Source organism: Puma concolor, chromosome E3 (genome assembly GCF_028749965.1).
Source record: "Puma concolor isolate L17-30 chromosome E3, mPumCon1.1.hap2, whole genome shotgun sequence".
NCBI lineage: Eukaryota > Metazoa > Chordata > Mammalia > Carnivora > Felidae > Puma > Puma concolor.
In genome coordinates this window covers 8,950,614-8,974,713 of record NC_141682.1, presented here as the reverse complement: position 1 = coordinate 8,974,713, position 24,100 = coordinate 8,950,614, and the positions used below count along the sequence as shown (strand labels likewise).

The window sequence follows — 24,100 nt, the reverse complement described above, 5'->3', positions numbered from 1 at the left end:
CCACTTAAAATATAAATACTAACAAAGGCTCTGTATTTTTTTTTCAAGATCTTCAGAATCCCTGGAATAATGCCTCTGCCAACTAAAACACCTACTATGAATTTAGTAATGGGTTATGCAAACATAAATTACGAGGCCAGACATTTTAAAAGGAAAAAAAAGGTGATTTATTGACGTGCTGGAGACACGGCAGGATAGAAGCACTATTTCAATTTTCCATATATTCCTCAACACTGCAGATGTATTAATGCGAAAAGAATTTCAAATAAAAATGACTCTCAGCTCTTCTGGTTCTAACATATCAGTTCAGTCACTTGCAAAGGGTTACCAAGGAACTCACTTCTCGCACTTAAAATCAAGGAACTGAATACAGTGAATCTAATTTGAAGTACAAATAGATTCGAAAGAAAAAGAAAAAAAAATAGGTGACTGTTTCCCTTGCCTTAAAGGAGCAAAGAGAATTAAACCATAAGTTCTGTTCTCCACGGTATTAGCCCAACCTGTCCAGATCAAATTTTTTACTATTAACTTCACTCCTATTCACAGATCATTGGCGGGGGGTGGGGGGGTGGGGGTGGGGGGTAGAGAGTCATATCACTGTGGGAACCAGCATTTTTTCTTTGCTGTGGCAAATTAATCATTTCAATATATATGAAATGCTTTTCCTGGCTTGTTTATATATAAACAAAATAAATAAAAATTTCCTCGTCGTCACTGACTTTTAATTAAAGGAAACAGAAGCTATCACCCTTTCCCGAATAGGTCATGGGAACTGCATTGGCTGATGAAAATCCCTGAACACACATCAACAGAAAAGGGATCTTCATTTTTCTTCGCCGTGCCAACGGTTGACAGCTTCACAAATGGTCATTTTCGAAAGCACACGTAACTGGCTGAACAAGCCTGTCTCAAAAACAGGCCGGAAAACGCTCTACTAATAAAGGGCGCACATTTTAAAATGCAAACATGAGAAGAACATCTCTGTATCTTGGCCTCGTGCGTTCCTCCCCAGAGGAGGCTGACCCGGGCTCGTACGTGCACACTCACACACGCACGCACGCACACAGGCTATGGGCTCCCGGCACTTTGATTATGTGAACACACCTGGCCCCAGGGAAACAGGCTGAGACCAGCCCCATATTTCAGACAAACCAAACAGCCAATAGACAGTAATGGCTTTAAGCTACTGATGGCCTGGGCCAAAAATGAAGAACCACTTAATCTTCTGAGCAAAACTGTCAATGTTGGGAGGCATGCAGCCGACCTTTCCCCCTGATCTTAATCACAGCCACCTATGATAACAGAGCGGGGTTTATTTTTGTGCCTGGCTCCAGACTACAATGATCAATCCTTCAGTTGGGACTATGCCGTATCCACACCATGAACGAGGGCAAGTGAAGAGGGTACCGTTTTCACGGATCCCTGCAGTCACGCACTGAATGAAATTCACCTAAGATCTAAATGAAGTGATTCCATCAGAACCCTCAACACTTTATAAAGTCTCTCCAAACGAATCTACAAATTCAGTGGGATCCCAGTACAAATGCCGATGGAATTTTTAGAATGGAAGTGAATAAATGATTCTGGAAAGTCACGCAGAAGTACAATCTAGATCGTTCTGAAGAGCAGTGAGGACACTGCTCTACAGGATGCCCAGCCTTAGCAATGAGACTGGGGAAAGGTGGACCCCATGGTAAATGGTTCTGGGATGAGGGGCTCTCAACGGACAGGAGCAAATCAGAGCATCACACAAACACATTACAGGCCTAACGTTAAAAGCAACACCAAAAAATTATTGAAAGAAAACACAGGAGGGGCACCTGGCTGGCTCGGTCAGAAGAGCATGCGACTCCTGATCTTGGGGTTGTGAGTTCGAGCCTCATGCTGGGTATAGAGATTACTTAAGTTTAAAAAAAAAAAAAAAAAAAACTTAAAAAGAAAGAAAAGAAAACACAGGAGACTGTCTTTATGACATCAGCATAGGGAAGACTTCTGAAATAAGATACAGAAAGAATGTAAACTTCACCGCTAAAACTGGAAAACATTCGTCTGCACTAAAATTAAAATCTTCCAGCGACAAATGACACTAGAAACAGAGAGAAAAGACCGGCCACGGCCGGGGAGGAAATACCAGCAAGGCACACACAACAGAAGGTCCCGATTGAGAGTATTAAAACTGCCCACAGGTCGGTGAGAAAATAGTCAAGGGCCAAGGAGATAAAATGAGCAAAGGATATGAGCAGTTAAAACACAAAAGACGACACCGTGCAGGCGAGTCGTTCGTTGTCCAAGACAGTGCTCACCCACATCAGAAGTGAGGAAATAACAGCAAAAATCAGTGAGGACCTGGCCGGAAGCTCGCCGGCGGGGGTAACGGCGTGCGCCACCGAGAGCGACCCTGTGGCCCACGGAGCTTTTCGAGCTGCGACCAGCGACCGCACCTCTGGATGTCCCCACCCCACAGAACTCCCCAGCACGAGCACCGTGGCCAGTCAGTCCACGGCATCATAAGGAAAGAGTGTCAGCCATGACCAGAAACCCACTCGCTGCCTCAGGGGCAACGGCTGCCATCTGCCGTGGTTCCCACACACGGCGGAACACCGGGTCACAGCTCGAGCGAATACGCGAGGTGCATACAGGCAGCACACAGGACTAACTCTCCGACACGTGAAAAAGGCCAGGGCTCAAAGGACATATATGTATATAGCAAGATACGGTTTGCACAGCACGGTTTGTATAAATAGTAAAATCTGTGTACGCACACAATATCCACTGCTTACGAGGGCATAAACGTTGCCATGAATGCAAAAAGCGGACGGAAAGGAAACATCGGTTTTAGGATGCGGTTTACGGCTAAGGAAGAAGGTAGGAGAAGGAACAGAGGTAGGATCTGAGCTGTGTGTTAAGGTGTTATTCCTATTTGAAAAAAACGGGCATCAGAAGCAAATGGGCAAAACGTCAACATGGACCCGATCTTCAGGAAGGGCAAGAAAGTGTTGTTTTCCCCACTTCTCAGGATGCTAGAAATATTTCATAGAAAAAAAATAATTAAACCCGGGTACACAGCTTGGTGTACAAAAGGACTAAGTCACTGCAGGTAATATCCTGCGTGAGGCCCGTGAGTGGGGCCTGGGGGAGGCAGGAGGGCACAGACCTTCCGGGTCTTTCTGCCTCAGTGGCTACTCTCTCAGACGAGTTCTTAAAAGAAACACGGGACAGGGTCTGTTTGACGCAAAATGTTTTTAGGGGTGAAATGTGTCCCATACCTTCTGAATGCAGTCCTCGCGGCACAGCGTTGCGGGTGGCGAGGAACGTGTCAGGGGCTGAGGTCGGGAAGAGCCGGACCGTGGCCGGACGTCAGGATACCTGTCCCAGAGGCTCTTAGCGGCGGCCTCCTTGAAGCACCCCAAGTGCAGACTCAGCGGATGGATGAATAAGTATGAGGTCAAATCAGGGGGACCCGGCCGGCCTTCTGAAGCTAGAACGGTGACCTTTCAAATGTGAAGGAGGGAACCACAGGGGGGGTGGGGAGGGGTCCTGCAGTTGGAAGCTGCATCAGGCTGCAGTGATCCAGTCTTGTTCACCCGCTAAGTGCACTGGGAAGTGTAGCTGCTGGGGAGACTGGGGCAGGGGAGGGAGGCTCTGCGTGCCGGGACTGTAGCCGCCAGAGCTCGTAAGTGCTCCCCAAGGACCTGCTCTGGCACAGCCCTGCGGCCAATCGGCCCGGACTGGAAATCTCCAGCCAGCTTCTCCACTTATTAGCTGTGGTCCTTCCCCCTGCCCCTCCTCCTCTCTGAGCCTCAGTTTCCCGCTCTTTGCAACGGGGATAAACGACGTACTTATTTCACAGGCATCCTGTGTTAAATGAGCCGATACATCTAAAGCGTTCAGAACACTGTTCGGCACGCGGTGAAGGGCTCAGTAAGCGGCAGCTGCTGTTACTGGCTGTTACACACTGCTGTGTCCCTGCAGCGACCGGAGCCCTCAAAACAGAGCCGCCCGGGGACACCCACTGCACACCCAGTGGGATCGCCATGACTCTCAGCTGCATGCAAAATGAACTCAGAACAGAAAACCCCAAGAGGGTAAAGTAGGCGAGGCCTGCTAAGAAAGGGCCGCACCTAAGTCTGGAGCCACGGGGAGGGTGTGCAGGAGCAAGCTGGGGGCGCTTTCCGGAGGTCCGGTGCTCGGCCACACAGCATCATGCCGTTGGCTCCTTTCTCAGATCCAACGACAGAAGAGACCTCGCTTGCTTGGATCAGAAACGCAGGCCCTGGCGGAGCCAGAATCAGGATCCAAGTGTCCAGATTCCCGAAAAACACACTCTTTAACTCTATCGACCGTATCATGAGGTCTTCTGGAAAAAATAGTGGGCTACAGACAAAATCACCGTGCTCCGCACGGCGGGCTCGTGACGCTCCTTGTAAACTTACTGTTTTTACGCAACTCAGGTTTGCCAGTTAAAACCCAGAGTGGGCACATTACTGCATCGTCAACGTTCAGGGATTAGTTGCACCCACCCCAGCCCGCAGCCCCCTGCCCCCGACCAATGAAAGAAAAACTCGAGACAACAAATCTCAGGGTCGGTGGGATGGCAGGTGTCTTTCCTTGACTGACGTAATTTCAAGACACAAGGGGAAACTTTGCTGTGCTCTGGTTTACGATAAATCCCAGCATGTCAGCTGCTGACTCCTCCCTGGGCACACTCCCACAGAACACACACACACACACACACACACACACACACACAGGCACACACGCACACGCGCTGTAGAAGTGCGTCACTTCGGAGTAATACTCAAAGTCGGTACTGTTTTCTACCAATAGAAGAGGCGCCGCTCACAGTTAAGTGGCGAAAAGTCAGCTTCTAGAAGCTAAAAGGAGACAGAGCAGCACAGTGGTTACGGCCTCATTCTCGGGAGCCTGCTGCCTGGTAGGCAGGTGGCTGACGCGCGCTTAAGTGGCACTAACGGCACCCGCATCCTGGGGTGACAGCGAGGGGTCGTGAAGCTGGCATAATGCTGAGCTCTTCGGAAACAACGGAGTGTCAGTAAACGAGAGTTCGCCACAATTCCAACCAAAACATACGGCCTTCACGTTCAGCCGCCTTACAACCTGCACACAACCAGGGTGCCTATCGAGAAGACCGTCCCGAGAATGACCTCCTCCATTCAACATGCGTTTGGGCTGAGGTTACCATTACAGACTGGAAAGACGCATTCCGTGCCACTCGGGAAGAATGGTTTCCACAGAGCAAGTCCAGGGGCAAGTACTTGCCCCATGAACAGCCAAGCTCAGCCAAAGGGAGAGAAAACGACCATCTCTATACAGAAACTGCTTTTCTTTCACTCAATTGACTCAAGTCCGCACTAGAAACTGGGTCTGTAGTTTTACAGACTGATAGGTCTACCCTGAGCTTTTAAGAGTACTTTGAAAATTTCATTGTTCATTTATAGCTTTAAAATATGCGTGTGGGGGCGCCTGGCTGGCTCAGTGGGAAGAGTGTGTGACTCTTGAGCTCAGGGATGTGAGTTCAAGCCCCAAGCTGGGTGTAGAGATTATTTAAAAAAACAAAAACAAAAACAAACAAACTTAAAAATAAAACACATTAGTGACCACAATTTCTCCTTTCAGAAGATTAGATTTTAATAACGCACATACAACATGCCGTTTATGGAGCCTCTACTATTTGCCAAGGTTATTCTGGATTATTCTACAACATGTTGTCTGACTCATAAGAACTCCGGGAGAGTTGTCATCACTCCCCGTGTTTGGACGAGAAGACGGGGGCCCAGAGAGGTCATACAACTCAGCATGGTCCCGACTAAACTTCATACCGCGTGAATCCAATTACAGGCTTTTCCTTTTGACACTTACTTGTCTGTTATACTTAAAATAGTCCTTTAAAGACTGCCAGACACACAAGGAGACGACACGCAGGCTCAGGAAGGAAAGGGAACGCCAGCCCCATCCACGTTTCGGGGAGTGACCTGGACAGATGGCCCCACGGGGTTCACAGCTTGAAGGAAGCGTGGCCTGGGGCGGGGCGGCGGGTGGTGCGTTCTCCGACGCCACCCTGCCGCCCCTTGGTCCGGGCTCCTGGGTCACCAACACATCAAACTCAAAGATTAATTCTTCACTGATTGCCTAAGAAGTCACTTTTCTGGGCCAAAGGCGACTGAACAAAATAAGGTAACTCTCATACTCAGAGGTCCATTGACCGAACTTTCTAATGTCCAAAGTGAATAGCATCCTGGTCTCAGAAATTAGAGGGACCGAATCTGTGGTTGGAAAGTAACTGAGTATCAGGAATAAACAAAGATGACCAGGCTTCGACCTAAAAGGAACTTGAGAGACCCGCCCCCCCCCACCACCACCACCACTAACAACTTGCCCAAGTTCATCCTCTGTGGGGAGATACAAAGGGCCATTGTCCATCTTTGATTCAAAAAGCTGCCCGAACTCTCTCAAGAACCCTCACCCCATCCGTACTCACCTGCTACCTTAGTGTCCTGTTTCAGTTCTGACCACCACCTTTAGGTACCCTGCGTGCCAGGTGCTTGCTGTGTTTACTTGGCCACTGTCTGCCTGCCCCCTAGGAGAGCTGGAACCTTCTCTCAGTGCCTGCTGTCTCCCCGAACCTCAGATTGCCCCTGGCTCCTGGCAAGGGCTCAGAACTACTTGTAGAACAGAGCGAGGGAGAAAAGAACACAGCACAGAAATGTTTACTGAGCACCTACTATATGCTCTGTTTACCTGAATTCATTTCACCTGCCTAGTAACCGGGACCTGATTAGTTCCGTGTATATATATGGGTCCGAATCTCAGAATGCTCAGTGACCTTGGTCAAGATCACCTGACCCGAGTATCTGTTCCACTCCTGGTGTGGGGCTGGACATTTACCTTCAAGGAATCTCACACACTTCTCACATGACCCCTGCATGCATGACCCCACATGCATGAAGGATGCAGGATATATTTCTGCAGAAGAAGAAGCTGAAGTTTCTGTCCCGATGCTACTGAGATCAACATGCAAATGAGCGATGGAGCTAGCTAGCACTGGATTCTCTCTCAAATGGTCCGTGCTCAAGCTAACTCCTCTGCTCCGGGCCTCCCCAGTGGCTTGGGGTCTGCTGCAGGATCTGGCAGGGACGCAGGGAGGAAATAGAGCCACCAGCCATTTACTGACCGGGGCTGAATTCGGTGCGATTTGCACCCATTACTCCATCACGCCCGAGGGCAGGTTTTCTCTCTGAGGGACCCCAAAGAAACGAGGAAATAACCTCTTGGGTTGATAAACTGGCTTAAAGAGTTTAATTGGTAACAGTTAAAAATCTCACTTTTAATCTTTAAACTTTTCCTAGTTAAAGTCTTATGATAACTTAACGGTGGGTGATTCTAGAATGATTAAACGTCCAAGTTTATTATTTGAGCTTTATCATTTTGCCAGATACCGGAGTGGCCCTTTAGGAACCAAGGCGTTACCGCCGAAAGGAAAAATTCACCAGATACTTCTGGGGGGGGGGGGGGGGAGGGAGGGAGGGTTTCTATGGAGTATCAGAGAGAACAAATGAATAATTTCCTACCCCCACAAAGAGCGGCATTAACAAAACAAAGTTAAATTGAGAGAAAAGTCACATACCGCAAAGTTTACCCTTTTAACGTGTGCAGTTCAGTCGTGTCTGACATTGTTCCAAAGTTGTGCCACTGCTACCACTAGCCAATGCCCGAACATTTCCACCATCCCAGAAAGAAACCTTGTGTTATTAGTCACACACACCACCCCCCCCCCCCCACCCACCCTGAGCCACTTCTCCACTTTCTGCCTCTTTGGCTCTGCCTCTTTCTTGACATTTTATAGACACGGGATCAGGAGGCATTTCGTGTCTGGCTTCTTCTACTCTGTGTAATGTTTTCCAAGTTCATCCCTCTTGGAGCAGATGTCACTGCTTCATCCCTGTTGACAGCTGAATAACGTTCCTTTGTATGGACAGGCCACACTTTGTTTATCAACTCATCCCTCGGGGGACATTGGGGTTGCTGCTACTTTTTGGCTCTTTTGAATTATGCTGCTGTGAGCATTCGTGTGCAAGTTTTTGGGTGGACCTGTTCTCCATTCTTTTGAATATATACACACACCTAGAGGTAGAAAGGGTGGGTCGCAGGGTGACGCTATGTTTAACATTTTGAAGAACTGCCAAGGAAAGGCGTTCCTTGAATTCCTTTTTTAAAAAGTTCTATACACAAAAAAATAATAATAAAACTGAAGCATCAAATAAAATTTTACGAGCTGCCTGTCTGAGAAATGAATCTTGCAGGGTAATTTGCATTTTTAAGAATTCTCTTTTGTAAAGGAAAGATTTCCGAAGCAAATGCTATAAATATGGTAAGGCTTTTTCATGCTATGGTCGTCATCAAGTGCTCATTGTATCCAAAGTGCATGGCTCAAAACAAAGGCCTTGCCCATCAGAAGTGGGGCGGGGGGCGGGGCCTGGGTGGCTCAGTCAATTAAGCTTCCGACTTCGGCTCAGGTCATGATCTCATGGCTCAGGGGGTTCGAGCCCTGCGTCGACAGCTCAGAGCCGACAGCTCAGAGCCTGGAGCCTGCTTCCGATTCTGTGTCTCCCTCTCTCTCTGCCCCTTCCCTGCTTGCACTGTCTCCCCCTCTCTCTGCACCCCTGCCCCCCCCGCACTCTGTCTCTGTCTCTCTCTCAAAATAAATAAATAAATAAATAAATACTAAAAAAAAAAAAAGCAAGAGAGGCACCTAGGTGGCTTAGTCAGTTAAGTGTCCAACTCTTGATCTCAACTCAGGTCTGCAATTCACGGTCGTGAGTTCAAGCCCCACATTCGGTTCTGTGCCAGGCATGAAGCCTACTTAAGAAAAAAAAAAAAAAAGCAGGAGAGAGTCGTTCTACCGGAGCTGCTGCAGGTTCCTGGACCCCCAACATGAGAAGTGTGTCGGCGGCAGGGGTTGTCCAGCTGGTGCCCAGCCTGTCTCCCTGGCCTGCTAGGCTTATAAGCCTCCTCCCCCATCACTGAGGGGCATGTCTGGTCCGCCCAGCTCTGTGAAAACCAGTCTGTCAATCGGCACTGTGGGTCTTCAATAAACCACCGCTCCCACGTCCGACAAGACATGAGGAAACGTATGCCAGTGTTTCAGGCCTTTTGCGTGCATCGGTTGTAGATTCTTACAAGGACAGAGGCACGAAACAAAAGCTGAGTGGTCACTGAAGAGCCGCACGGCCTCCGGACTCCGTCCGTTTGTAGAAGACGAAGAGCGGAGAATTCGCTCGCTACTCAACACAAACGTTCCCAGTAGCTGCTAATAACGTCTCCGCACCGCTTTATAGTTTAAGAGGCACAGGGAGTCATGTGTGAGCCCCCCCCCCACCCCGACTCCACGATGCAGTAAGTGATGCCGGAAGCACCCGGCCCCCCTCCAGCACCACGCAGGGCACGGACGCCCCCGCTGCTCACCGAGCCCCGGCCACGCGGGCTCCAGGCGGCCCGTGCAGGACGTGTCCATTTGAGTTGCAACTTTATTTTTAAGTGACTCTCTTTTTCCAGGCTGAGTCACTCCCTGCAGTGTGTCTATATAAAGGCTGTAGAGGCAGTGACTAAATGCATTTGGGCCTGGGCCACAACTATATATTACTCCCCCCATCCCCCGGCCTGCTGGCTCCTCCTCTCACGGGGAGCACGGAAGGACTCACAGAGTTGGCAGTGTCGTCCTCACCTCGGCCACAGGGGACTGGGTGACCTGCGTGTGAGGGACACGACACTGGGGCACACGCTTTCTCATTTCATTCCGAGGGTGCATCCTGATCAACAACTAGATGGCTGTGGCTTTCCTGAAGAAGGTGTCCCCTCCTGGGCCCCCCTGGGTCCCCCCTGCCGGAGGTGGGAAGGGATCCACAGCCCTAGTTACGGTTGTACGGAGGGACAGCACGAGATTCCTTTCCAGGTGGTACCCCAAGATGACTCCTGACTTTTGGTAACAGTTTCCCAAGAATGAAAAATTCAGAGCAGCGAACCAACAAGGGGCGAACCAAGATTCTGCCACTCAGGAAATGAATGCCAGCGAGCAGGCGGTCAGGTCAGCCTTGAAGAGAATGTTCCCTGTCAGGGAGCCGGGTGTGCAGCTGGCATTGGGCCCAGGACCACCTTCCAGCGTGGATGGCGAGGGAGGGAGGGGCGGTCAGTCCCGGTGTTGACCCCAGGCAGCTGTGCCCATGACAGTGAGGGCCGTGACAGAAGAAGACACGCCATGGCACTCGGGCAGGAGGGACGCGGAAAACTACGACCCTGACGATGACCGCCATGGGCCGGGTTTCACGATGATTAACGCTCTCGAGGGCAAGACATGTCGAGGTCCAAGTACGTCGGGACAAAAAGGACCATCAAGAGTCCCTAAACGGCAGCCCCAGTTGACATGGCCCCTTTTATAGGAAACATGAATCAACCTGGCCAAGTTGGGCAGACAAGTGCCTAAGACCGACTCTGGGGTAGCAGCTGGACACAGACAGGGCAGAAGTGAGTTCTGAGGGTGGTTCTGTGATGAAATCGCTGCGCCCCTGCTCCCTGCTTCCCCTCCCCACCCCCCACAAAGGATGGTTCCTCCCTCACTGAAAAGAGCAGGAACAGAACAAAACAAAGCCCATGCTCCTTGTAGAATGGAGTCTGACACTGAGGACCTTTCTTCTGAGAGTCGAGCATTCCATCCAAATAGCATGGCGGTGAGCTGGGCCTGCTGTCCCCCTGCAGGCGCCCTGGGACCTCCCTGGAAGGGCCCGCGCCTCACTCAGCCTCAGAGCCCGGCAGTTAAGAGCACGGACTCAGTGGCCACACCGCCTGGGCTCACGTCACCGCCTGGCCAAGTAGTGGAAAACTTAACTGATGGGAGAACAAGAAAAAGGAATCCCTGAGTGGAATCGTGAAACCCTAGCGCTGTCCCAGACTTTCCAGAAATGACTGTTTCCAGGAGTGCGGAGCGGGCCCGGCCTCCCAGGGCCAGTTGTGGGCAGTGCCCACGTGCTTCCACGTCCCTGCTGACCCAGTCCGCAGTCGGCTTCATTGACGCGAATGCCATCCAAGGCCTCAAAGGTCATCCCGGCCTGTACCTGGGATCTCTGATCAGGGCAAGAGCAAAGCAGAAGGCGAGCACTTTGTGGCATACAATCTTCAAGAAAGCCACCACCGCCCTTCCTGCACATACTGCCACTAGCCTAACCTCCCCCTTCACCACCCTCCTCCTGTCTCCCACCCCTACCCCCAGTGCCCTCCAGATGTGGCACACTGAGGCCGCAGATGTGCATCTCGGGGACTGTGTTCTAGGCCAGGGGCTTCCGGGTGAGCTTCAGCGGGTCCAGGAGAAACTATGCAAGCGCGTGCATTTCTCAGGGGAGGAAGGAGGTCCTTAACACCCACCGGTGTTTCAGAGACTGAGAACCAAGGCCCAACAGGGGCCCTGTTGACCTACAACAAGGGTTACTGAGGCACATGGGGCTGAGACCTTTACCACGGATAGAAGAGTGTTTCTGGGGGGGATGTCTACATTCAGAAGATTCCAATTATAACATCTTAGCACTTAACATGCCAGATCAAGATGTTCAACTTGCTGCTAAGAAAGATAAGGAACTCTTTAAGAACAAGGATAGGGTTGTATCCTCAGGGCGGAACCATCTGGCACATGGAAGGTGTTCCAAAAATATTTGCAAAATGATTACCTGTCACCACAAACCAACTTCTGAAATACTACGAGCTGAAACTACCTGCATTTGTTGTGGGTTTTTTTTTAATGTTTATTTATTTATTTTGAGAGACACAGAGAAAGAGAGAGAAAATGCTCGTACGAGCAGGGGAGGGGCAGAGAGAGAGGGAGAGAGAATCCCAAGCAGGCTCCATGCTGTCAGCACAGAGCCCCACTCAGGGCTCAATCCCATGAACCGTGAGATCATGACCTGAGCTGAAATCAAGAGGCGGATGCTCAACAGATTGAGCCCCCCCAGGAGCCCCCTTGTTATGTCTTTTTTTTTTTTTTTTTTTTAAGTTCCCCGAGCTGGCTTTGAGAAGCAGAAATCAACTACATCTAATGTGCTCCGTACTCTATGTCCCAAGCTCATACTGGTAACAAACACGCCCTGGACTTGAGGTTCCAGGCTTGTGTGGAGCCCTCCACACGCTCACACACACACACAAATACACAACATATGCATGCATACATACACACACACACACACACACACACAGCAACCCCTGTGAGCTGGGCCCTATCATCACACTTCTGACAGGTGACAACGCTGAGACTCTGGGAGGTGAAGTAATTCACCAGTGCCACGAGGCAGTAAGCCACCGGAGGTGATACACACGGAAAGTGACAGAATATAGAAATATCCCCCCAGTCTTTTATGTTCACCTAATCAATTATTAATCCAATAGGGAAGGGATGTTTCATTCCAAAATTAAAATTAAAAACCATTTTTCTTTGAAAGGGGCTTTTTTTGTTTGTTTGTTTTGAATCAGAACAATGTCTACCACTTTTTTTTGGAGTAATTGCAACCATCTTCAAATTGACCACAATTTGGGGGTTAAAAAGATGTAAGCAGTAATATCAACTGACCGTGAAGGGATTAATCTAATGACACAAAATGGAAACTTAAAAGAAAAAATGCACCATACACGAAAAACCTTCAGGGCTCTGGCCACCGCGGGCTCTGGCCACCGCGGCACCTTTCACTCTGTGCTCCCGGCGCTCATCCCGTGTGGAAGGACCTGCCCGCTGGCTCTGAGGCCTCCTGCACAGCCCCCCTTTCCCTCTGGACTTGAGCTTCCCCAGCTACCCGTGGGCAGGGCCAGGTTGGAAAATAGAAACTCCCTGTTGGGAGACCAGCACACTCGCCTCTGACTTTTCTCTGGTGCCCTCATCCTGCATAATAGATTCACTAAACATTCGACGGATGCTAGGAGTGCATTATCTTCTTCCCCAGAACACAGAGGGGGGACTCCCGCGTGCTCATCAGCAATCAGCACACCAGGTACAAACCAGTCACAGCGCTGGCCACCCGCGCTGGAACGAGGGCCTCGTCCTCACTCGGCCAACTTTCTGAGGTGTGGAGATCCTGGTCTGTGTCCCCCTAAGGAAGATGCCTCTCCTGCCAATGAGCCAATTTTTTTTTTTTTTTTAACCCCTGAGAACAAGCTCTAAGCAACCTTCACTTTTATGTCCAATCTCTCAAAGAGTTTCCTCGACGGTAAGTGTGAATTGATTCCCTCCGTTGCTGAACGATCCGTCCAGTAGTGTAGTCACAAGAGGGGACCGATGTTGGAAAACCGTGGGGGCCCCTCTGCACTGTGACCCCAAACAGACAATTCAATATCCCCTGTGGACCCCAGGCCCCGCACTCACTAGAGTCCCGACACGTGCCACCAGACCCCCACACGCGTGTACCCTCCCCCTCCACGAACCCCGGAGGACTTGGCTATAGCTACGCCCCCACCCCCGTTCTGGCCTCACGTGGCTTCACTATTTACACGGGATTCTGGCCGGCTGGCGGCATCAGTGAACCTATCTCCCCTATCAGTTCTCGCCTCAGGGTTCCCAAAGGGACCCCACACAGATGTCGTGGACGGTCCTGGGATAGAAAGAGCCGAGAGAAGGGGGCGGGAGCCGCAGGGGGCGTCACCCTTCCCGGCTTCCTGGAAATTCCTGTTGCAGCGAGACTCTCCTCATTGCAGCAAGAGTAGCCTGAGTGCTGAGCACTAGCCTGGACCAGCTGGCAGAGGCCAGGAGCAAGCAGCACAGAAACCTTCTGTCCCCTTCCGGGTGTTTCTGGGCCCCTCTTCTCCACGGAAGACAGGGTCTAAAACTGTGCTTTGGAAAGAAATGCTCCAAATGGCATTTATGAACCACACTGCTTCTCCCCCAAGCCTCTTCCAGTGACTGAGATTAGGAGATAAAATGGTGTGTGTTTCAGAGGGGGAGGGCTCTTCAAGCTGTGTGAGCTGGTCTCCCATTTCCATGTCAGGGGAGGGGCCGTACCCTCAGTGGCCAGAGGGGAACGCACCCCCTCGGCGGGCCCCCGCCCCCACAGCTGACAGGAGCCTGGGACTCGGAACATCCAGGAATCCGGGTCTCTGCTGCTCTTCATAGTCCCGACCATGGGACAGATTATGTTTACTGAATTGTCTGCCGCCTCGGAAGGATGACCTTGACCTTCTGTTTTAGATTTTCCAAGGAAAATGGTCACCAAGGGAAGGGCAGTAAGAACACGGGGCAGAGGATGACAGCTCACTACGGGAACGGTACGAAGGGTGGCTCGAGGGACAGATGTGAAGGGCGCCGGCCAGGGGAAAACAGGAGTCAAGGACAAGGATGAGAGCTCGGGAAACCCCACAGTGAGACCCTCCAGGAAGGCCTGCTCTGAAGTGGCCTTAGAGAAGGAAAGTAATTAGAGGAAGGCAGTCCTGGATCCTGTCTTTACTCAACACAGAGCAGAGCGGATCCCCGATGCCACATGGAAGGCGGTAACCAGGCCCGAATCTCTACAATGTGCACCTGTGCTTGGATAGGACGGGAAGATCCGCGTTTAAGGGAGGGGGTGAGGGCAAGCAGTGGATCTAAAATTTAAAGCCCTTAGGTGGGTCTGCCCCTAAAGCCCCCTTTCTTCCCGCTGGGCTATCGTGTTTTCTCCTCAAATATTTATTCTGAAAACAGAGGGTTAATGATTTGTTTCCCAAAATGACTCACAAGAGCACACCCCCTCAAGCAGCAAGCTAGGCGGTACACTTGACACGGGTCTGCCCTTGAAAGTTCCAATCACGCATCATTTTTCAGGAATATTATGAAAGTCTGGGGCATGCCTCCCAGAAAGCAGCTTTCCTTCCAGACCTGATCCTTTGTCCTGCACGGAAGAACGTGGGCAGTCCGCTCTCGCCTGACGGGAGGGTGCAGGAGACTGGGGCGAGAGCCCGCGGCCCGAGAACCGTCGTGGGCCAGCCTGGGAGAAGCTCCCGGAAAGCAATTCCCACGTCTGTCCAATGGTCTCTAAAACCCTCCTTGCTTTTCGTTTCTTACAAACGCTTGGACAGGGACCGGGGGAACCAGGGGCCTCGAAAACAGACTGGGAAAATGCTGCCCGAGGCCCTCTGAACACGGCCTTTCAAACGTGTACTTACAAGAAAAAAAGAGGAGCCCACGAGGAGCACATTTCCAGTGCCCTTTAAAGCGTATTTCAGGAAACAGAGGCGTTTAACAGGCCCTACCGGACTAAATGTCTGTTGGACAAGAAGGATCGGCACATCGCGTCCTCAGAAGTGTGCAGCCTCAGACAGGGCAGCAGGGAAGGGGCCCTCTGAGGACCCCCCGCACCCCCTCCCGCTACGCTCTCGTGCTCAGGGCTCCTGCAAGGACTCGGGGTCACGTGCTAACAGGCATGGGCACGGAGCGTGAGGGCTGGAGCCCCGAATGGGCCACGCAGCCGGCCACGTGCTCTCGCACACCCAAGTGGGTCAGCAGGCGCATCTGGAATTAGCTCGTGCTCTCCTGCGTGCAGACAACCGACCGACGCCCGAGGGCCCCCAGCCCGCCGCGAGGCACGCAGTCTGCTGGGGGCGAAATGCTTACAAACACAGCTTCTGAATATGTCCGAGGGCAGGGAGACCCCTCTCAAAGACACCTGGACGGTCCTGCGGCCTCACCTCTGGAGTGTTCTTCTTGAACTCTCGGCTCTGCTCGATAAGCCGCTTTCTGGACTGCTCGCTTTCATCTTGCCGGTTCGCCAGTACTGTTGCGGTGGCATCGAGTTCCCTCTGTCGAGAGAGACACAAAGGAAGACAAGGTTGTCACTGCTGCTTCGTACCAGAGGGGATCGTATCTGCATTCGACCAGAACCCGGGAGAGCCCTCCCCCCCCCCACCCACCGTGGCTCTGGGGGTTACCAACTCCCGGGCAGAGGAGGGGCTGGGGCCGCAGAGGGGAGTGGACACACTCGGGCAGTTGCCATCACCCCGTGCGCCCGTCCCGGAACACCACGCTCCCCCGGCTCGATGTGCCGTGGGTCCACACGCACCTCACAAATGATTGCTTCGGGGACAGAACACGCAGACACGTTTTTCTTTGCTAAAGCCAGCGTCAGCCCAATGCCCTGATGCCGTCTAACATACTTTATTTTTATTTGGAGAGAGAGAAAGAGAGCGTGAGCTGGGGAGGGGCTAGGAGTGCGAATCCCAAGCAAGTTCCACACTGTCAGCACAGGGCCAGATGCAGGACTCGCACCCATGAACTGCGAGATCACGACCTGAACCGAAATCAAGAGATGGACGCGTAACCCACTGAGCCACCCAGGCGCTCCTGGTTTCTGTTCTTAGCAAGCTTTCCCTCTTGCCGAGTCTCCGTGCCCTGATGACTCTGCTTTACTCTGGGCTTCTCGCTGGGGCGTGCTATTTGTCTGTCTTCAACAGTGTGGGCCTGGGGGCTTGTGTGCTGATAACTGGGTCTGCTTTCATTTAACAGTACATATTGTGGGTTTCAGAGAGGTGAGGTATCATGCCCATAACCTGTGACTAGTTCTCAGGAGGGACCTTTACGGGGCAAATTCCAAGAATAATGATTTGCAGGATGCAGTCAACTTTGGGAATGGGGCACCTGGTAACAACAGCTATTCTCAAGCTACTGTCCTCGCATTGAAACTCTGAGAGCCACCAGGGCCAGGTGCCCTGTAAGAAGAGGACCTCGGCTCACACAACAAAATAACGCTCAGAGCATCAGAGAACCTGTGCCCTGGCCTCGGAAATTCTGGGAGGAGCTGCCAACGGGATCCGTTTCAAACAAGCCTGCAGCAGATGGGCCCAGAGTGGTGTCCCAAGCCGACAGCAGGGGCACAAGGACACGCTGCCGTAGCCACCAAAAGGCCCATTTTCTTGCCCAGCGGCCTCAGTTACTAAAGACACACACTGGCATCTTCTGATTAGGATTCGATGTGGCTGTTGCGCATGGCTTCTCCGTGGTATGCCCCATCCCCTGGGGCCCAGCAGGGCAAGGACCCAATTGAGGACTGAAGAGCGAGGCAAATCAGACACAGAGATCCTTCCACAGACATCCGGGAAGCACGTGAGTCTCCCCCCCCCTCCCCCTCCCCCACCCCCTATGAGGTTTCACCTGCTTCCCTTTTTGGCGGAAGTAACCGGAGGAGTTTGGTGGGGCCTCCTGATGGGCACTTCACTTGTACAGTATGGGGCGGGTCACTGCCAGAGAGGACGACAGGGCGCTGGAGCCACATCCAGCGTGGTGTCGACTTGGAAATCATAAGACGGTTTTTACTGAGGGGGTGGGGGGTGGGGGGTGGGGGGTGGGGAGGGGGAGACACTCCCCACCGCACTCTCTCTCCCCTGTCGTGTTTCTGGCATTACAGCAAATCTTGAGCAAACAAGTCCAAAAGAATAACATGGGCTAGAATTCAAGAACAGATGTCAAAGCTACTGCAGAAAAGAGGGAAACACTGCACATTTTGATAGACCACATTTGAAACACATCCCAGTCGAGTGAAGGCAGGGAAAAAAGAGCAACCGAAACGAATGTGGTGATGCGGGGATGGAGACGGAGAAGAGAGAGCAATCGCAGATAAGCAGAAGGCTTTTCAAAAATATAAACAATCTGGTAAGGAGGAGGACTTAGACGGCTATATTTAAGCAGCAGGAGCAGAAGTTATAAAAGGAGGCTTCAAGAAGTGGGGAGAAACGCCAATATTGAAACATGACAGAAAAAGTAGAGTTGATGTTTTGTTCTAATCGCCCGCAGATGCAGAAAACTTGGGCACTGACTGCTTCCAACGAAGACCTAAATTCCAGGGCGGGGGCGCTGTCACCCAATCAGCCATAACGGCTGGACGGTGGGGGGCACAGAGGGGACTGTGGTCCCAGCCCTGACCCCCACCTTCCCACCTAGAGGGACGAGCATGGGGACAGTGGGGCAATGCTGCGGAAGACGTGACAGAGCACACGGTCCCCTTGGGTCCCTGCATGCCCCACACGCTGAAGTCCGACCCAGCCCACAAGATCCATGGGCACATCCATCAGAAAACCCCACCAAGGAGGGCTGAGTCTGAGACAGGACCCTTGATACAAGGCAGCGAACCCACCTTTGTCACGGGGCCACAGGGCCAGTGAGCCTGGGGTGACGTACTGCTGGCAGTCGGGGACCCCCCGGGGGGCCGCCACACTCCCTTCCCCACGCGTGCAGACATACGCAGGTCCACATGAGAAACCAACGCCAGTCTCCAGATTTAATACCGTGCCTCGGCCCGCCAGCACAGAAACCGACCAGCACCGCCAAGGAGGACAGGCTGGGCTTGCCCGGCCCCGGGGTCTGGTTGGTCAGACTTAGGGCTTGCGATCTTTGGCCAGGTCCCTTACAAAACCACCACGAGGCCTTCTGAAGGACACGGAGGCTTTGTACGGTTGTTGGGACGACGCAGAGAAGAGACGGCTATTAAACATAAGCCAAATACTGTTTTATTATCTACCCGGCCCGCCTATGCTCAAAGTGTCAAATACAATGACACATTAACAAGGGAATTTAATGTGTTTACGGGAGGTGGCGATGGGGGCCTAAAATACAGAACCCTCAGTCCCGGAGTCACTGGTCACGTGTAAAAAAGAGCATGGAGGGTCCCCACACCTGAAAGGCACTCAAAACTCGCCAAGAGAAAACAAAAACCAAAAACCCACACCTGGGAATCAACCAGTGTCCAACGAGAGCGTGCTGGCATATCCACTCAAGGATCATTCTGCAATGGTAAGAAAAAGTCCTACATGTGCTAGGAGATGGGCTGATCTTCGAGATATATTTAAGCAAAAAGAGCAAAGTGCAAGAACAATGCCAGTATTGTTTAAAAGAGTATCTATACATATGCTTGCATAAGCTTTGATTGTCTCCAGAATGATACAAAAGACACTTGTAACTGCTTGGCTCTGAGAAGGCGCTGGGGGGGGGGGGGGGGGGGGGTAGGGGGAGGGGGGAGGCGGAACCTTCCCTTCAGTGTCCAGCTGACCCTCGAAGAACATGGGTTTGAACTGCATGGGCCGCTTAGACGCGGGGGTTTTTTATAGCACAGTACTGTAAATGTATTTTCTCTTCCTTATGATTTTCTTCAGAACGTTTTCTTTTCCCTTTATTGTAGGAATATGGTATATGATACGTAGGGCATACAAAGTACGAGTTAATCGACTATTTATGTTATAGGTCAGGCTTCCAGTCAACAGTAGGCTCTGAGTAGTTAAGGTTCAGGGGGAGTCAAACGTTGAATGTGGATCTTTGACCAGCCGGGGGTCAGCACCCCTAATCCCCCTATTGTTCAAGGGTCAATTGTACCTCTTTTGACTATTCTAGCCATGTGCATGCATTATTACCCAATTCGAAACACTGTATTGTTAACTTTTTAAATCCTGCTGATGTGAAAAATACACACATATATTGTTCTAGAAACATATTTTACATCGTGCGGCCCATAATACGCATGTTCAATGGCCCGCATGTCCCCCTGCCCAGCAGCAGAGGCCTGGAATAGATGAGCTCTTGACTCACTCTGGTAACTCAAAAACTGAGGCAAGCACGCCCTTTGTCAAAACAACAGCTGTTTCTTGCACAACGCGTCGCACACTGGCCAGTCTCCGGGCTTATGAACGAGGAGGTGGCGGCCAGTTACAGAAAATGCCGCTCACCCAGGCCAGAGCTTTCCCAGGGAATGGCAGAGGAGGGCGTCCCCTCAAAACGATTTAGAAATATTCTCCCGCTGGAAACAGCCGACAGCCCCAAGTCCAAAGTCATGGGAAGTTGGCAGGGCTGGTGGCGAACCAGCGGGCTCTGAACACCCGGGCACTTTCAACTAGGCTGGAAGTGAAGTGGTGGAAATTGTCCTGGGTGAGTGTCTCACAAGGACAGGCACCTGGAGGCAGAAACTGCGGTTTTCTTTCAAAGTCATCGTGTGGCAGCCGATGCCAGGAGGTGACGAGGCCCAGTGTTTGAACCTGAGGCCCCGTGTGCACGGGCACACCCCCTGCTATAAGGCGGGTAGGCTCCCGCAGAGCCGTGGACGCCTGTAGTCCTGCCTTCCTCTCTGGCGAGAACTTCTGGCAGGCTTTCCCTCCCATTTCTGACAGATCCTCAAAGGGCAAAGTGCCTAACTTTTTAACTTTCTCTCTGCCTGAACTCCGGCCTCTCAACTGAGTATTAAAGATTTATCAAACACAAGAAACAGGGGTGCCTGGGTGGCTCGGTCGGTTGAGTGCCCAACTTTGGCTCAGGACATGATCTCAAGGCTTGTGAGCTTGAGCCCCACGTTGGGCTCTGTGCCGACAGTGCGAAGCCTGATTGGGATTCTCTCTCACTCCCTCTGCTTTCTCTCTCTCTCTCAAAATAAATAAATAAGCTTAAAACACACACACAAACACACACACACACACACACACACACACACACACACACACACACACACACGAAATAAAATGTGACCACAAGCCTATTTAAAAGAAAATTTTCCCAAATAAAACAGGTCTTAATAACCTCAGTGATCAATTTGAAATCAATTTAAAGTAGGTATGCCTGCCGTTTGTCTGTATTGAACCGGGGGGGGGGGGGGGGTACCTGCAGTGCTTTTGGGAGACTCCTCTCATAAAGTCCCATTGCCAGGCCCTCAAGGGCTCCCTGTTCCTCCTGGGCCCAGGGAGGTGAGCCCTCTCCCCCAGCACCCTTGGGGTGGCCGGAAAACATACCTGGCCAACTGCCTCCACAAGGCAAATAAGTATTCTCTGCTTATTGTCTGTAACTTTAATTGAAAGTTCGTTCATCTGGTATTTCCTTTGGGTTTACCTGTCAAGCTAATCAAACAGCAGATCACGTATACGAATCCAAAATGGCTTTATCGGTGAAACCAAGAGGACCCGTACAAAAAGGGAAAGGCAACCCCGGTCTCTGCATGGGGTGGTCCCGGGGCTTTTTCTGCTTCCTTTCCAGCAACAGGGTCATTTGGACAACTGCAGGAAGTGGGTAAGGGCCCCAGCCCACCTACCAGCCGCCCCCACCCAGCCCCCTACACAGAACAGCTTTAGACTCCTCAGACAGTGGCCTCAGAGCAACCCGGCCGGGATTCCAGGCTCCATCCCAGCTGTAACCTGTGTGGTTTTGGTCCAATGACATTCCCTCTCTGGAGGGAATTAAGATAAAGCATGTTCAATTCGGGGCACGGGACGTGCTCCATCAAGGGGAGTTTTTCTGTACTATAAGAGCCACGCACTTGACCTCAGGCCTGAGCTCAGTCTGCCACCAGTGTCTCCAACCAGGTCGGGGGCTCCAGAGAATGCACGGGTGAGTCAGAAGCCGACCCTGACCTCCAGGTGCCCACTGTCCAGCGGAGGAAACCAGGCAGGCACGGAAAAGCAACAGGACAGAAGGGCCTGGCCCAGTGGAACCAAAAGAGAGCAGGGGTTAGAAAAGGGAGAATAGAAGTTCCAGCAAGAAAGCCCTATGAGCGTTCGCAGAAGATGCCCATCTTGGCTGGGGCCTGTGGGGGGGATGGGCTCAATCCCCATTACCCTCCCCCTCCTCCTCTTCCCCTCACTGAGTCCCTGGCACAACCTGGGGGGGGGGGGGGGGGGGCGGCGGTTGCTGTCAGAGACCAAGAATAGGGGCTCAGAGGAACGAGGAGCCTGGTCAGGCCCCCCCAGGGTAGGGGTGGCAGGGACACAAGAGGAACACGCCAATATGGAAGTAACTGGGTTCAAATAGAAACATGGAGGCTGCTTCCCCAGACATGTCCACCAACAGTGACCAAGACACCCACCGTAAGTGGACAGGTACGTGTGCACACATTTCATTTGCTCATATGTACACAAGACGCCTCTGGAAGAGATATGGGTACCACCCCGTATCCTGGGGAGGAGAACGAGGCGGGGGGCCTTTACTTTCTCCCCTTTATACCTTTTGAATTTGAGCACCTAACTGTAATGTCTTCTGCTAAAAAGTATGCACTTATCTCTCCAAATCTCAGTTTTTCCCTACAATGAGACGCAGGCTCTGGTGGACGGATAGGCCGGCTGACTGCCCCCCCATCCCCGTTTCCCAGAGTGGTGCTCCCCGTGGAGCTGCGGGAAGTGCATTTTGTTCCGTCCGTGGGTGTGTGCACCGACAATGCACGGTATTTAAAGGAGAACCTTGCAGAAGTCCTGAAGCAAACGCCCCTGCTTTCACTTACTTTGTAAGTTTCGGCAGAGGACCGAGTCTGAGGCTGTGTTTCTCGGGTGCCCTTTTCAGACCCTTGGTTCTCACCCATCACTTTCCCCGCGCACGATCCCCAATTCGCTGAGAGTCCCACCAAAGTCTGAATCGCGGCTACGGGGCTGTCAGGCAGTGGCAGCCAGGGGCCGGGGCTGAGCACTCCAGCTCGGGAAGCCCTACGTGCCGCCGGTTAGACAGACCTCCAGCGGGGACCCTGGGGGGCACTGAACGGTGGAAAACAGCACACCTAAAGGCAGGAAGGCAGGGATCCTGGAGTCCTACAGGAGCTGCGAGAGTGCACCCGGACACAAGACTCAGGCACCCTTTATCCCCTGGGAGCACCAATGACCTCTCTGAGCTGGGGGGAGCTGTAAAGGTGGCCAGGACAAGCACACACCCTCCCGGGGAGGCAGGAGAGGGGATCTGAGCGTGTCAGTCCTAGGGGTCCTCGGATAAGACCATGGCACACTGGCTTTCCTCTACTGTCCCCAGAGGGCTGGGTCCCCTCCCTCCCTCAGACCCTCAGCGTCAGCTGTTCCCTCCACTTGGGAGACCTATCCCTGCTCCCCTCCATCAAACTGTCAGAGGAGCTCCGATTGAACACCATTTCCCCAGCCCCCAGCCCCTCCCACCCCCCTCCGGAAGAGACTGTAAGGTATGAGCCCAGCTCCCTGAACTGTGCCTCGTGGCAGTGACCCTGGTTTGCAAAAGGGTCTGCAATGCTGCATTTGCGTGCAAGTGTGTGAGATCAGCACGGCTCCCGATGGGCTGTAAGCTCCAGTAGGGCTCGCCTTCTGCTCACTGGAGAGTTCCCAGCACTTCACATGGCAGTGGGGCACATCACAGGTAGGCAGTCAATATTTGCTAAATGAAAGGGTAAGCTGAAGAAAGAAGGAAAGGAAAAACAAAAAGCAAAATATACAGGAAGGGGGCAGAAATTTAACAACTCTGCAAGGCTTCCTTCCAGTCAGAAAGAGAGGCTGCAAGCAGAAGGCTGGCCCGAGCACTGAGGCCTTGAATGGCAGAGAATGTTTGCGAACAGTTCAGGAGACTGTGGGCGCTGACGAGGAACAGGGGGTCAGCTGACAGAGCCAGCTTCTTAAAGGCAAGATGGATGGGAAAGGAGGCGTGGGGGCCTGGAGGAGACCCACACTCCCCTCTTGCTCAGCCTCAAAGGATCCTGGGTCGAGCCCTAAAATGGCACCATTTTACGAGAATTAGGATCATTCGCCCACGAGGGACTCCTCCCTGCTGGAGCCGCCCTAGCAAGCTCTCCTACAGGCCTAGGAAACAACTTTCACTGAGCCCCCTCCTAAGAATGCGGAATGGAAAACCAGTGGTGGGAAAGTCCATCCCGATAGTGCTTTGGGGAAATCAGGCAGCAGCAAAGCAGATATGGGGTTCGCTGCTGGGGCTCTTCCCCTGCCTATGAGAAGGGCCCGCATGTGCCCCCTCTCTGTGTCCACGTGCCCCCAGGGGGGAGATCCCGGGAGGGGTCCGGGGGAGGGAATGCTCTTCCCAGGGCACCCAGCACAGAGCCCAGCTCCTGGCAGGGACTCAGTAAACGCTGGCCACAGAGAGGTGAGCTCTCTGGGTTAATCACACCCTGTGCCTCTTCAACTCAGGGAGCAAAGAAGCAGGCAGGTGAACAGGCAAGGGACTGCCTACAGTTCAGGTTTCTAGCTCGCTGGGGCTGAATCCAAAACACTGCGCATTCCAGCCAGCCGTCCTCTCCCACCTTAGAGGGGGACGCAGCCTCCTGGCCGGGTCCCCAGGGCACAGGTGATGTACTCACAGCACGGGTTTCCCACCATGAGAGTGGGTCCTGCT

At 52.3% G+C, this 24,100-nt stretch overlaps 1 protein-coding gene across 9 annotated transcripts in view; it reads right to left on the bottom strand.

The window, feature by feature from the left end:
* The window catches only part of CUX1 (cut like homeobox 1), a 369,562-nt gene that overhangs the window by 274,293 nt on the left and 71,169 nt on the right, over nt 1-24,100 (bottom strand). For 8 of the 9 annotated variants that reach the window (XM_086691941.1, XM_086691948.1, XM_086691943.1 and 5 more), the window contains exon 2: nt 15,700-15,810. In XM_086691941.1, coding sequence (XP_086548067.1) covers nt 15,700-15,810 — 111 coding nt within the window. Of the gene's footprint in view, nt 1-15,699; nt 15,811-18,137; nt 18,414-24,100 lie in introns of those variants that run through there. The other variant, XM_086691944.1, reaches the window with a different exon arrangement.